Source organism: Leucoraja erinacea, unplaced genomic scaffold, assembly GCF_028641065.1.
Source record: "Leucoraja erinacea ecotype New England unplaced genomic scaffold, Leri_hhj_1 Leri_194S, whole genome shotgun sequence".
NCBI classification, from domain to species: Eukaryota; Metazoa; Chordata; class Chondrichthyes; order Rajiformes; family Rajidae; genus Leucoraja; species Leucoraja erinaceus.
The window spans coordinates 202,888-215,492 of NW_026576095.1; the positions used below are offsets into that span (position 1 = coordinate 202,888).

The 12,605-nt window shown below is 62.1% G+C and overlaps 1 protein-coding gene across 1 annotated transcript in view; it reads left to right on the plus strand.

The window, feature by feature from the left end:
- Nucleotides 1–11,676, plus strand: part of LOC129716251 (choline transporter-like protein 4) — a gene marked incomplete at its 3' end in the record, with an annotated part of 11,687 nt that extends 11 nt beyond the window's left edge. Inside the window, exons 2-10 of the mRNA XM_055666124.1 lie at nt 828–927; nt 2,626–2,754; nt 3,523–3,583; nt 5,264–5,379; nt 5,702–5,785; nt 6,901–7,013; nt 10,691–10,813; nt 11,351–11,453; nt 11,583–11,676. Of these exons, the coding sequence (XP_055522099.1) occupies nt 5,333–5,379; nt 5,702–5,785; nt 6,901–7,013; nt 10,691–10,813; nt 11,351–11,453; nt 11,583–11,676 (564 nt within the window). The remainder of the gene's footprint in view (nt 1–827; nt 928–2,625; nt 2,755–3,522; nt 3,584–5,263; nt 5,380–5,701; nt 5,786–6,900; nt 7,014–10,690; nt 10,814–11,350; nt 11,454–11,582) is intronic.
- Between the last annotated feature and the right edge of the window lie 929 nt (nt 11,677–12,605).

The window sequence follows — 12,605 nt, forward strand, 5'->3', positions numbered from 1 at the left end:
GTAAGAGTAAGTTGGGGTTCGCCTGGGAGGGGGGGGGAAGGGGAGGGGGGGGAGGGGGCTGGGGGGGGTGACTGGCGGTGTGGGTGCGGCCAGGAATGCCTTTGATATAAATGTAAATAATAGACATCAGGTGCAGGAGTAGTAGAGGCCATTCGGCCCTTCGAGCCAGCACCGCCATTCAATGTGATCATGGCTGATCATCCACAATCAGTACCCCGTTCCTGCCTTCTCCCCATATCCCCTGACTCCGCTATCTTTAAGAGCCCTATCTAGCTCTCTCTTGAAGTATCTAAATAGAGCTCTTAAACATAGGGGATTGTTAAAGAAAGAACCGCAGATGCCGGCAAACAAATCAAAGGTGGACAAAATGCTGGAGTAACTCAGCGGTCAGGCAGCATCTGTGGAGAACATGGATAGGTGACGTTTCACAGAGTGCTGGAGTAACTCAGCGGGTCAGGCAGCATCTGTGGAGAACATGGATAGGTGACGTTTCACAGAGTGCTGGAGTAACTCAGCGGGTCAGGCAGCATCTGTGGAGAACATGGATAGGTGACGTTTCACAGAGTGCTGGAGTAACTCAGTGGGTCAGGCAGCATCTGTGGAGAACATGGATAGGTGACGTTTCACAGAGTGCTGGAGTAACTCAGCGGGTCAGGCAGCATCTGTTGAGAGAAGGAATGGGTGACGTTTTGGGTCGAGACCCTGTATCAGACTGATGGTGGATGATCAGCCATGATCACATTGAATGACGGTGCTGGCTGGAAGGGCCGAATGGCCTCCTCCTGCACCTGGCTGGTGTTCCCGATCTAATACACTCTCATCCGCAGCGTGAAGCCTTATGTCTTCTACTTCGACATCCTGAAATGCATTTCCCCCACGGGTATCTTGACCACTGCTCTCAACGGACTGCAATGTCCCACCACGCAGGTAACCGCTCAATAATACCTCGTTGTCACCTGTAGTTCTGTTTAGTTTATCGTCACGTGGACCGAGGTACATAGAAACATAGAAATATAGGTGCAGGAGTAGAGGCCATTCGGCCCTTCGAGCCTGCACCGCCATTCAATATGATCATGGCTGATCATCCAACTCAGTATCCCGTACCTGCCTTCTCTCCATACCCCCTGATCCCCTTAGCCACAAGGGCCACATCTAACTCCCTCTTAAATATAGCCAATGAACTGGCCTCAACTACCCTCTGTGGCAGAGAGTTCCAGAGATTCACCACTTTCTGTGTGAAAAAAGTTCTTCTCATCTCGGTTTTAAAGGATTTCCCCTTTATCCTTAAGCTGTGACCCCTTGTCCTGGACTTCCCTAACATCGGGAACAATCTTCCTGCATCTAGCCTGTCCAACCCCTTAAGAATTTTATAAGTTTCTATAAGATCCCCTCTCAATCTTCTAAATTCTAGAGAGTATAAACCAAGTCTATCCAGTCTTTCTTCATAAGACAGTCCTGACATCCCAGGAACCAGTCTGGTGAACCATCTCTGCACTCCCTCTATGGCAATAATGTCCTTCCTCAGATTTGGAGACCAAAACTGTACGCAATACTCCAGGTGTGGTCTCACCAAGACCCTGTACAACTGCAGTAGAACCTCCCTGCTCCTATACTCAAATCCTTTTGCAATGAAAGCTAACAGTGAAAAGCTTTTGTGTTGCTCAGAAAAATAGACAATAGGTGCAGGTCTAGGCCATTCGGCCCTTCGAGCCAGCACCGCCATTCAATAGACAATAGGCGCCAACATGTCCCATCTACACTAGTCCCACTTGCCTGCATTTGGTCCATATCCCCCCAAACCTGTCCTATCCATGTACCTGTCAAACTGTTTCTTAAACGTTGGGATAGTCCCAGCCTCAACTACCTCCTCTGGCAGCTTGTTCCATACACCCACCACCCTCTGTGTGAAAAAAGTCACCCCTCAGATTCCTATTAAATCTTTTCCCCTTCACCTTGAACCTATGTCCTCTGGTCCTCGATTCCCCTACTCTGGGCAAGAGACTCTACCCGATCTATTCCTCTCATGATTTTGTACACCTCTATAAGATCTCCCCTCATCCTCCTGTGCTCCATGGAATAGAGACCCAGCCTATTCAACCTCTCCCTGTAGCTCACACCCTCTAGTCCCGGCAACATCCTCGTAAATCTTCTCTGAACCCTTTCAAGCTTGACAATATCTTTCCTGTAACACGGTGGCCGGAACTGAGCACAATATTCTAAATGTGGTCTCACCAACGTCTTATACAACTGCAACATGACCTCCCGACTTCTATATTCATCAACACCATCCTACACACAATTGGGACAATGTTTACATTTACACCAAGCCAATTAACATACAAACCTGCACGTTTTTGTAGTGTGGGAGGAAACCGAAGATCTTGGGGAATACCCACGCAGGTCACGGGGAGAACGTGCAAACTCCACACAGACAGCACCCGTAGTCGGGATCAAACCCGGGTCTCCGGCGCTGCCATCGCTGTAAGGCAGCAACTCCAGCGCGCCTGCTGCAGTTCTTGGTGGGGGGCTGGAAGCTGTCTCGCTGTGAGGGGGTCTCGTTCTTGGTGGGGGGCTGGAAGCTGTCTCGCTGTGAGGGGGTCTCTCACTCTACACCTTGTTCCCCAGGTATGTGTGTCTCAGTGCCCAACTGAGTTTTTCCTACCCGTGCTGTCGTTCGTACCTGGAATCAAGGTATCAGACGTGTTCCAGCAAAGGTACTGCAACCCAATGCTGGATCTGACCACTACCACCCTGGTGAGTGTACGTGTGTGTGCGCGTGTGTGTGTGTGTACGTACATGTGTGTGTGTGTGTGCGTACGTGTGTATGTGTGTGTGTGTGTGTACGTGTGTGTGTGTGCGTGTGTATGTATATGTGTGTGCGTACGTGTGTGTGTGTGTGCGTGCGTGTGTGTGTGTGTGCGTACGTGTGTGTGTGTGCGTACGTGTGTGTGCGTGTGTGTGTGCGTGCGTGTGTGTGTGTGTGCGTACGTGTGTGTGTGTGTGTGCGTACGTGTGTGTGTGTGTGCGTACGTGTGTGTGTGTGCGTACATGTGTGTGTGTGCGTACGTGTGTGTGTGCGTACGTGTGTGTGTGTGCGTACGTGTGTGTGTGTGTGCGTACGTGTGCGCGTGTGCGTGCGTGAGTGCGCGTGCGTGCGTGAGTGTGCGTACGTGTGTGTGCGTGTGTATGTCAGTGCGTACGTCTGTGCATACGTCTGTGCGTGCGTTTGTGAGTGTGCATGAGTGTGTATGTGTGCGTGAGTGTGCACGTGTGTGTGCATGCATGTGCGTGTGCGTGTGTGTGCTCTAGTTCCAGTTCTGACATGCGACAATAAAACGCTCTTGACTCTTGTGGGAGGAAACCGGAACACCCGGAGAAAACCCACACGGTCACTGGGAGAACGTGCAAACTCCACACTGAGAGCCGGCACCCGGGTCTCCGGAGTGGAGAGGCAGCAGCCCCACCCACTGGGTGAGCCCAGGGTGCAACTGACGGCTAATGGTGCGGTGGTTTCTGTTGCAGACTGTGCAGGATATCCTGGCCAAGGAACTGTGTCCCTCCTATACAGTGCCCAGCACCGCATGTAAGTAATTATTCACAGCTCAGCGATGGGGAGGGGGTGGGGGGAGGAACGAACAGTAGCAGTTTCTCTGGACTGTTACCCACTCTGGGTCCAACCTGTGTGTGGGGGGGGGGTGGGGGGGCGTTGCCCCTAAATGTCCGCGTACCCCACTAACGCCGTACCCCCGCACCGCGTACCCCAAACTCCCACCGTCCCCACTAACGCCCGTACCCCACTAACGCCCGTACCCCAAACTCCACCCCAACCCCAAACCCGTCCACCGTACCCCACTAACGCCCGTACCCCAAACTCCACCGTACCCCACTAACGCCCGTACCCCCACTAACGCCCTACCCCACTAACGCCCGTACCCCACTAACGCCCGTACCCCACTAATGCCCGTACCCCACTAATGCCCGTACCCCCCCAAACTCCACCGTACCCCACTAACGCCCTTACCCGCTAACCCCCTAACGCCCCGTACCCCACTAACGCCCGTACCCCACTAACTAACGCCCGTACCCCACTAACGCCCGTACCCCCCCTAACGCCCGTACCCCCCCACTAACGCCCGTACCCCACTAATGCCCCCCACTACCCCACTAACGCCCGTACCCCCCTAACTCCACCGTACCCCAACTAACGCCCGTACCCCACTAACGCCCGTACCCCACTAACGCCCCCGTACCCCAAACTCCACCGTACCCCACTAACGCCCGTACCCCACTAACGCCCGTACCCCACTAACGCCCGTACCCCACTAACGCCCGTACCCCACTAACGCCCGTACCCCACTAACTAACGCCCGTAACCCCTTACCCCACTAACCGCCGTACCCCACTAACGCCCCGTACCCCACTAACGCCCGTACCCCACTAACCCCGTACCCCACTAATACCCCCCTAACGCCCGTACCCCACTAACGCCCGTACCCCACTAACGCCCGTACCCCCCACTAACGCCCGTACCCCACTAACTCCCGTACCCCAAACTCCACCGTACCCCACAACGCCCGTACCCCACTAACGCCCGTACCCCACTAACGCCCCGTACCCCACTAACGCCCGTACCCCACTAACGCCCGTCCCCCCAAACTCCACCGTACCCCACTAACGCCCCGCACCCCCCAAACTCCACCGTACCCCACTAACGCCCGTACCCCACTAATGCCCGTACCCCAAACTCCCCTAACGCCCGTCCCCACTAACGCCCCGTACCCCACTAACGCCCGCACCCCAAACTCCACCGTACCCCACTAACGCCCGTACCCCACTAACGCCCGTACCCCAAACTCCCCCGTACCCCACTAACGCCCGTACCCCCAAACTCCACCGTACCCCACTAACGCCCGTACCCCACTAACACCCGTACCCCACTAACGCCTGTACCCCACTAACGCCCGTACCCCACTAACGCCCGTACCCCACTAACCCCCGTACCCCACTAACGCCCCGTACCCCACTAACGCCCGTACCCCACTAACGCCCCGTACCCCACCCCAACTAACGCCCGTACCCCACTAACGCCCGTACCCCACTAACGCCCGTACCCCACTAACGCCCGCACCCCAAACTCCACCCGTTACCCCACTAACGCCCGCACCCCAAACTCCACCGTACCCCACTAACGCCCGTACCCCCACTAACGCCCGTACCCCAAACTCCCCCGTACCCCACTAACGCCCGTACCCCCCGCTGCCAGTTTTCGGACGCTGCGTGCGTGCCCAAGTTTGACGGCATCGAGTACCCCCAAAACTTCAGCATCGGGGGCATGGACCCCGGGAACGCCACCGCTGATGCCGTGAAGGAAGCAACCGGGTGAGTCTGGGGGGAGGAGCGGGGAGGGGGGGGTGGGGGGATAGAATAGGGATTGGGGAGGGGGGGAGAGTGTGGGAGGGGGAGAGTGGGTTGCGGTGGGAGTGGGGTAAAGGGGGGGGAAGATTGGGGGAAGGGGAGACAGTGGTAGTGGGGTGGAGGTGGGTGGGTGCGGTGGAGGAGAAGGGAAGATTTTGGGTGGGGAGGGGGTGGGTGGATGGGACAGGGCGAGAGCTGTGGGGTTTTGTCCATCTCCCCGGGGTCCTGCCTCTGCCCCCCCCAACCCCGTGGGCTGTCCTGTAACTGGCCCTCTGCTGTGTTGCAGGAACTTGCTAGATGGGTTCAACGCCAAGGAGCTGGGGATGAGAATCTTCGAGGACTTCACCAAGTCATGGCACTGGATCCTCATGTGAGTGGCTCTCTGACTGGTTCACCGTGTGAGTGGGTGGGTGTGTGGGTGAGTGTGTGTGTGTGTGTGTGTGTGTGGTGTGTGTATAGTGTGTGTATAGTGTGTGTATAGTGTGTGTATAGTGTGTGTGTAGGTGTGTGTGTGTAGTGTGTGTGTGTGTGTGTGTGTGTGTGTGTGTGTGTGTATGTGTGCGTTGTGTGTATAGTGTGTGGGTGTGTGTGTGTGTGTGTGTGTGTGTGTGTGTGTATAGTGTGTGTGTGTGTAGTGTGTGTATGTGTGTTCGTGTGTGTGTATATGTGTGTGTGTGTGTGTGTGTGTGTGTGTGTGTGTGTGTGTGTGTGTGTGTGTGTGTGTGTGTGTGTGTGTGTGTGTGTGTGTGTGTGTGTGTGTGTGTGTGTGTGTGTGTGTGTGTGTGTGTGTGTGTGTGTGTGTGTGTGTGTGTGTGTGTGTGTGTGTGGGTGTGTATGTATAGTGTGCGTGTGTGTGTATAGTGTGCGTGTGTGTGTGTATAGTGTGAGTGTATAGTGTGTGTGTGGGTGTGCCCTATGTGTGTGTGTGTGTGTGTGTAGTGTGTGTGTGTGTGTAGTGTGTGTGTGTGTATAGTGTGTGTGTGTGTGTGTATAGTGTGTGTATATATAGTATCTGCGTGTGTATAGTGTGTGTGTATATATAGTGTGTGTGTGTGTGTATAGTGCGTGTGTGTGTGTGTATAGTGTGTGTGTGTGTGTGTATAGTGTGTGTGTGTGTGTATAGTGTGTGGGTGTGCGCCTGTGTGTGTGGGTGTGTGTGTGTGTGTGTGTGTGTGTGTGTGTGTGTGTGTGTGTGTGTGTGTGTGTGTGTGTGTGTGTGTGGGTGGTGTGTGTGGGTGTGTGTGTGGGTGTGTGCGTGTGTGTGTGCGTGTGTGTGTGTGTGTGTGCGCATGCACCTGTGTGTGTGCGCGTGGTCAGGAGTAATGGGGCGGGGTTGGGGGGAGCGAGGGGGGGATGGAAGTGTGTGGGCATTCTTTGTCTGTCTCTCCCCCTCTCCCCCTAATCTCTCCCTGTGAGGTGTGAGTCGGTGGGAGAGGGTGTGCATTGCCGTACTGATCTCCCTCTCTCTCCCCCCCCGTGGGTCAGTGGGCTACTGATCGCCATGTTGGTCAGTCTGCTGTTTCTGCTGCTGCTCCGTTTCTTGGCCGGGATCATCATCTGGGTGCTAATCTTCGGACTCATCGCTGTCATCGCCTACGGTAAGTCTGGCACCGTGCCCCCGCCACTCCACCTGGCGCCTACCCACCAAGCCCCCCTCCCCCCCCCGTCACCCCCCGCCTGGCACCTACCCACCAAGCCCCCCCTCCCCCCCCCCCCCACTCCACCTGGCGCCTACCCACCAAGCCCCCCCCCCCCCCCTCCCCCCCCGCCCCGGCACCTACCCACCAAGCCCCCCCCCCCCCCCCCCACCCCCACTCCACCTACCCACCAAGCCCCCCCTCAGTCCCCCCCTCCCCCCCCGCCTGGGCACCTGGCCACCATCCCCCCTCCCCCCCCTTCCCCTCCACCTGGCACCTACCCACCAAGCCCCCCCGCTCCCCCCCCCCCACTCCACCTGGCGCCTACCCACCAAGCCCCCCCTCCCCCCCCCCCCCCCCCGCCCCGCACCTACCCACCAAGCCCCCCCCCCCCCCCCCCACCTCCGCCTGGCACCTACCCACCAAGCCCCCCCTCCCCCCCTCCCCCCCCGCCTGGCACCTACCCACCAATCCCCCCTCCCCCCCGCCACTCCACCTGGCACCTACCCACCAAGCCCCCCCTCCCCCCCCCCCCCCCCCACTCCACCTGGCACCCTACCCACCAAGCCCCCCCTCCCCCCCCCCCCCACTCCACCTGGCGCCTACCCACCAAGCCCCCCTCCCCCCCCCCCCCACTCCACCTGGCACCTACCCACCAATATGCCCCCCCCTCCCCCCCCCCCCACTCCACCTGGCACCTACCCACCAAGCCCCCCCTCCCCCCCCCCCCCCACTCCACCTGGCACCTGCCCACCAAGCCCCCCCTCCCCCCCCCCCCCACTCCACCCTGGCCCTACCCCACTAAGCCCCCCCCCTCCCCCCCCCTCCCCCACTCCACCTGGTGCCTACCCACCAAGCCCCCCCCCCCCCCCCCCCGTCACTTCCCCTGTGTGCCTTGTGCCTGTGCCCACCAAGCCCCCACCAAGCCCCCCCCCCCCTCCCCCCCGCCTGACACCTACCCACCAAGCCCCCCCCCCCTCCCCCCCCGTCACTCCACCTGGCACCTACCCACCAAGCCCCCCCCTCCCCCCCCCCCCCCACTCCACCCTGGCACCTACCCACCAAGCCCCCCCCTCCCCCCCCGCCACTCCCACCTGGCACCTACCCACCAAGCCCCCCCCCCCAGTCCCCCCCCCCGCACCTACCACCTGGCACCTACCCACCAAAGCCCCCCCCCCCCCCCTCCCCCCCCCCTCCCCCGCCACTCCACCTGGCACCTACCCACCAAACCCCCCCCCCCCGCCACTCCGCCTGGCACCTACCCACCAAGCCCCCCCCCTCCCCCCCCCCCCCCCCCCCGCCACTCCGCCTGGGCACCTACCCACCAAGCCCCCCCCCCCCCCCCGCCACTCCGGCACGACTCCGCCTGGCACCCCCACCACCAAGCCCCCCCTCCCCCTCCCGCCCCCACTCCCGCCTGGCCACCTACCCACCAAGCCCCCCCCCCCCCCCCCCCCCACTCCACCTGGCCCCTACCCACCAATCACCAATCCCCCTCCCCCCCCCCCCCCCGCCACTCCACCTGGTGCCTACCCACCAATCCCCCCTCCCCCCCCCCCCCCCCCGCCACTCCACCCCTCCCCTGGCCCCTACCCCCCTGCCCCACCCCCCCGTGTCCACCTGCCCCCCCCCCACCCCGTGTCCACCTGCCCCCCCCCCCCGTGTCCACCTGCCCCCCCCCCCACCCCGTGTCCACCTGCCCCCCCACCCCGTGTCCACCTGCCCCCCCCACCCCGTGTCCACCTGCCCCCCCCACCCCGTGTCCACCTGCTCCACCCCGTGTCCACCTGCCCCCCACCCCATGTCCACCTGCTCCACCCCCCGTGTCCCCTGCCCCCCCACCCCGTGTCCACCTGCCCCCCCCCACCCCGTGTCCACCTGCTCCACCCCACCCCGTCCACCTGCCCCCCCCACCCCGTGTCCACCTGCCCCACCCCGTGTCCGCCTGCCCCCCCCACCCCGTGTCCACCTGCCCCCCCCCACCCCGTGTCCACCTGCCCCCCCCCCCCCGTGTCCACCTGCCCCGCCCCCCCCACCCCGTGTCCACCTGCCCCCCCACCCCGTGTCCACCTGCTCCACCCCGTGTCCACCTGCCCCCCCCACCCGTGTCCACCTGCCCCCCCACCCCGTGTCCACCTGCCCCCCCACCCCGTGTCCACCTGCCCCCCCACCCCCGTGTCCACCTGTCCCCCCCACCCCGTGTCCACCTGCCCCCCCCACCCCGTGTCCACCTGCCCCCCCACCCCGTGTCCACCTGCCCCCCCCACCCCGTGTCCACCTGCCCCCCCCACCCCGTGTCCACCTGCCCCCCCCCACCCCGTGTCCACCTGCCCCCCCCCCACCCCGTGTCCACCTGCCCCCCCCCACCCCCTGTCCCCTGGGTCCACTGCCCCTGCCCCCCCACCCCGTGTCCACCTGCCCCCCCCACCCCGTGTCCACCTGCCCCCCCCACCCCGTGTCCACCTGCCCCCCCCCCCCGTGTCCACCTGCCCCCCCCACCCCGTGTCCCACCTGCCCCCCCCACCCCGTGTCCCCCCGTCCCGTGTCCCCCCCCCCCCTCCACCCCGTGTCCACCTGCCCCCCCCCCCCCGTGTCCACCTGCCCCCCCCCACCCCGTGTCCACCTGCTCCACCCCGTGTCCACCTGCCCCCCCCACCCCGTGTCCACCTGCTCCCCCCTGCCCCCCTGTCCCCCCCCACCCCGTGTCCACCTGCCCCCCCACCCCGTGTCCACCTGTCCCCCCACCCCGTGTCCACCTGCCCCCCCCCGTGTCCACCTGCCCCCCCCACCCCGTGTCCACCTGCCCCCCCCACCCCCGTGTCCACCTGCCCCCCCCACCCCGTGTCCACCTGCCCCCCCCCCCGTGTCCACCTGCCCCCCCCCGGTGTCCACCTGCCCCCCCCACCCCGTGTCCACCTGCCCCCCCCCACCCCGTGTCCACCTGCCCCCCCCACCCCGTGTCCACCTGCCCCCCCCCCCCGTGTCCACCTGCCCCCCCACCCCGTGTCCACCTGCCCCCCCCACCCCGTGTCCACCTGCCCCCCCCCCCCCCCCCACCTGTCCACCTGCCCCCCCACCCCGTGTCCACCCCCCCCCCCCACCCCGTGTCCACCTGCCCCCCCCCCACCCGTGTCCACCTGCCCCCCCCCCCCGTGTGTCCACCTGCCCCCCCCACCCCGTGTCCACCTGCCCCCCCCCCCCACCCCGTGTTTCCACCTGCCCCCCCCCCCACCCCGTGTCCACCTGCCCCCCCCCCCCGTGTCCACCTGCCCCCCCCACCTGCCCCCCCGTGTCCACCTACCCCCCCCCACCCGTGTCCACCTACCACCCCCCACCCCCCGTGTCCACCTGCCCCCCCCACCCCCCGTGTCCACCTGCCCCCCCCCACCCGTGTCCACCTGCCCCCCCACCCCGTGTCCACCTGCCCCCCCACCCCCGTGTCCACCTGCCCCCCCACCCCCGTGTCCACCTGCTCCCTCCACCCCGTGTCCACCTGCCCCCCCACCCCGTGTCCACCTGCCCCCCCCCCGTGTCCACCTGCTCCCACCCCGTGTCCACCTGCTCCAGCCCGTGTCCTGACCCCGTGTCCCCCTGTCCCCACCCCCGTGTCCTGACCCCCTGTCCACCTGCTCCACCAGGCATCTGGCATTGTTACTGGGAGTACGACCGGCTGAACAATATCGGAGCCACCATCACGGACGTGGGCATCACCACCGACTTCCAGGTGTACGGGCAGGTGAAGGAGACCTGGCTGGCCGTGTGTGAGTGGTCCCAACACACCTGGGCACGGGGGGGGGGGGAGGTAGAGTTTGGGGGGGGGGGGAGTGGGAGGGGGGTAGAGAGGGGGAGGGGGTAGAGAGGGGGAGTATTGGGGAGGGTGAATTTGGGGGGGATATAGGGAGTGGGAGTAGAGGTGTAGGGGGGTACAGTGTTGGAGGGAGGGGGGAAGGGAGGAGGGAGTACAGTGTGGGAGGGGGAGAGAGTGAGAGGGGGTAGCTAAGGGAGTGCGTGGGGGGGGGAGAATGGGAGGGGGTGGGGAGGAAGTATTGGGGAGGGGGAATTGGGGGGGTGGAGAGAGAGGGAGAGATGGGAGGGGTGCGAGGGGGAGGTTTAAGGGGTGGGAGTGGCTGAGGGGGGAGAGGGAAAGGGAACGGGGAGAGACGGGGGGAGGAGACGGGGGTGGGGGGGGAGACGAGACGGGTGGGGGGGAGAGAGAAGGGCAGGGAGGGGGAGATGTTGAGGGTGAGGGTACTTCCCCCCCCCCCCCCCCCCAATCATGGCCCCTGTCTTCCCCGCAGTGATCATCTTGGCCGTACTGGAGGGCATCATTCTGCTGCTGCTCCTCATCTTCCTCAGGAAGCGAATCCTCATTGGTATCGCCCTCATTAAGGAGGCAAGCAAGTGAGTGACTCTGCCCCTCTCCCCCCCCCCCCCCCCCCTCTCTTTCTTCAGCTCCCCCTCCACCCTCCCCACAAATGTCATTTTGGCTTTGACCCCCCGTTCTAATCTTTGCCCCCTCTCTGTCCCCAGGGCTATTTCACACATCATGTCGTCGCTGGCCTATCCTCTCCTCACTTTTGTGTTGTTGGTGATCTGCGTGGGCGTATTGGGGAATGACGGCACTGTATCCTTCCCCTGCACCCCCCCCCCCCCCCCCCCCCCCTCCCCCCCCCCCCCCATCTGTGGTGGAACATGGATAGGTGACGTTTCACAGAGTGCTGGAGTAACTCAGCGGGTCAGGCAGCATCTGTGGAGAACATGGATAGGTGACGTTTCACAGAGTGCTGGAGTAACTCAGCGGGTCAGGCAGCATCTGTGGAGAACATGGATAGGTGACGTTTCACAGAGTGCTGGAGTAAAAACTCAGCGGGTCAGGCAGCATCTGTGGAGAACATGGATAGGTGACGTTTCACAGAGTGCTGGAGTAACTCAGCGGGTCAGGCAGCATCTGTGGAGAACATGGATAGGTGACGTTTCACAGAGTGCTGGAGTAACTCAGCGGGTCAGGCAGCATCTGTGGAGAACATGGATAGGTGACGTTTCACAGAGTGCTGGAGTAACTCAGAGGGTCAGGCAGCATCTGTGGAGAACATGGATAGGTGACGTTTCACACAGTGCTGGAGTAACTCAGAGGGTCAGGCAGCATCTGTGGAGAACATGGATAGGTGACGTTTCGGGTCGAGACCCGTCTTCAGGGTAGTAATTAGCTGACAAGATACTCTCCTGACGAGCTGATATTTACCACAACAGCTCCTGAAATGGCTAACGAGGTGCGGAAAAATATGTTATTCCCATCGGAGCCCGTGCTGGCGGCTTTGTCAACAATCTTGCGTTTGCAGCTGATTGTCGACTGTGGGAATGTCTGTAAGGAATAGCAGTAGAATTAGGCCATTCGGCCCATCAAGTCTACTTCGCCAGTAGATGGATAAAATTACTATATGATAAACCGATGGCAAGAATATTAACTAATAATATGTTATCTCCAAAATTGCAATTATCAAGGGGAAATAGACAGGGATGTGTATTATTACCCCTGCTATTTGCCATTATGAT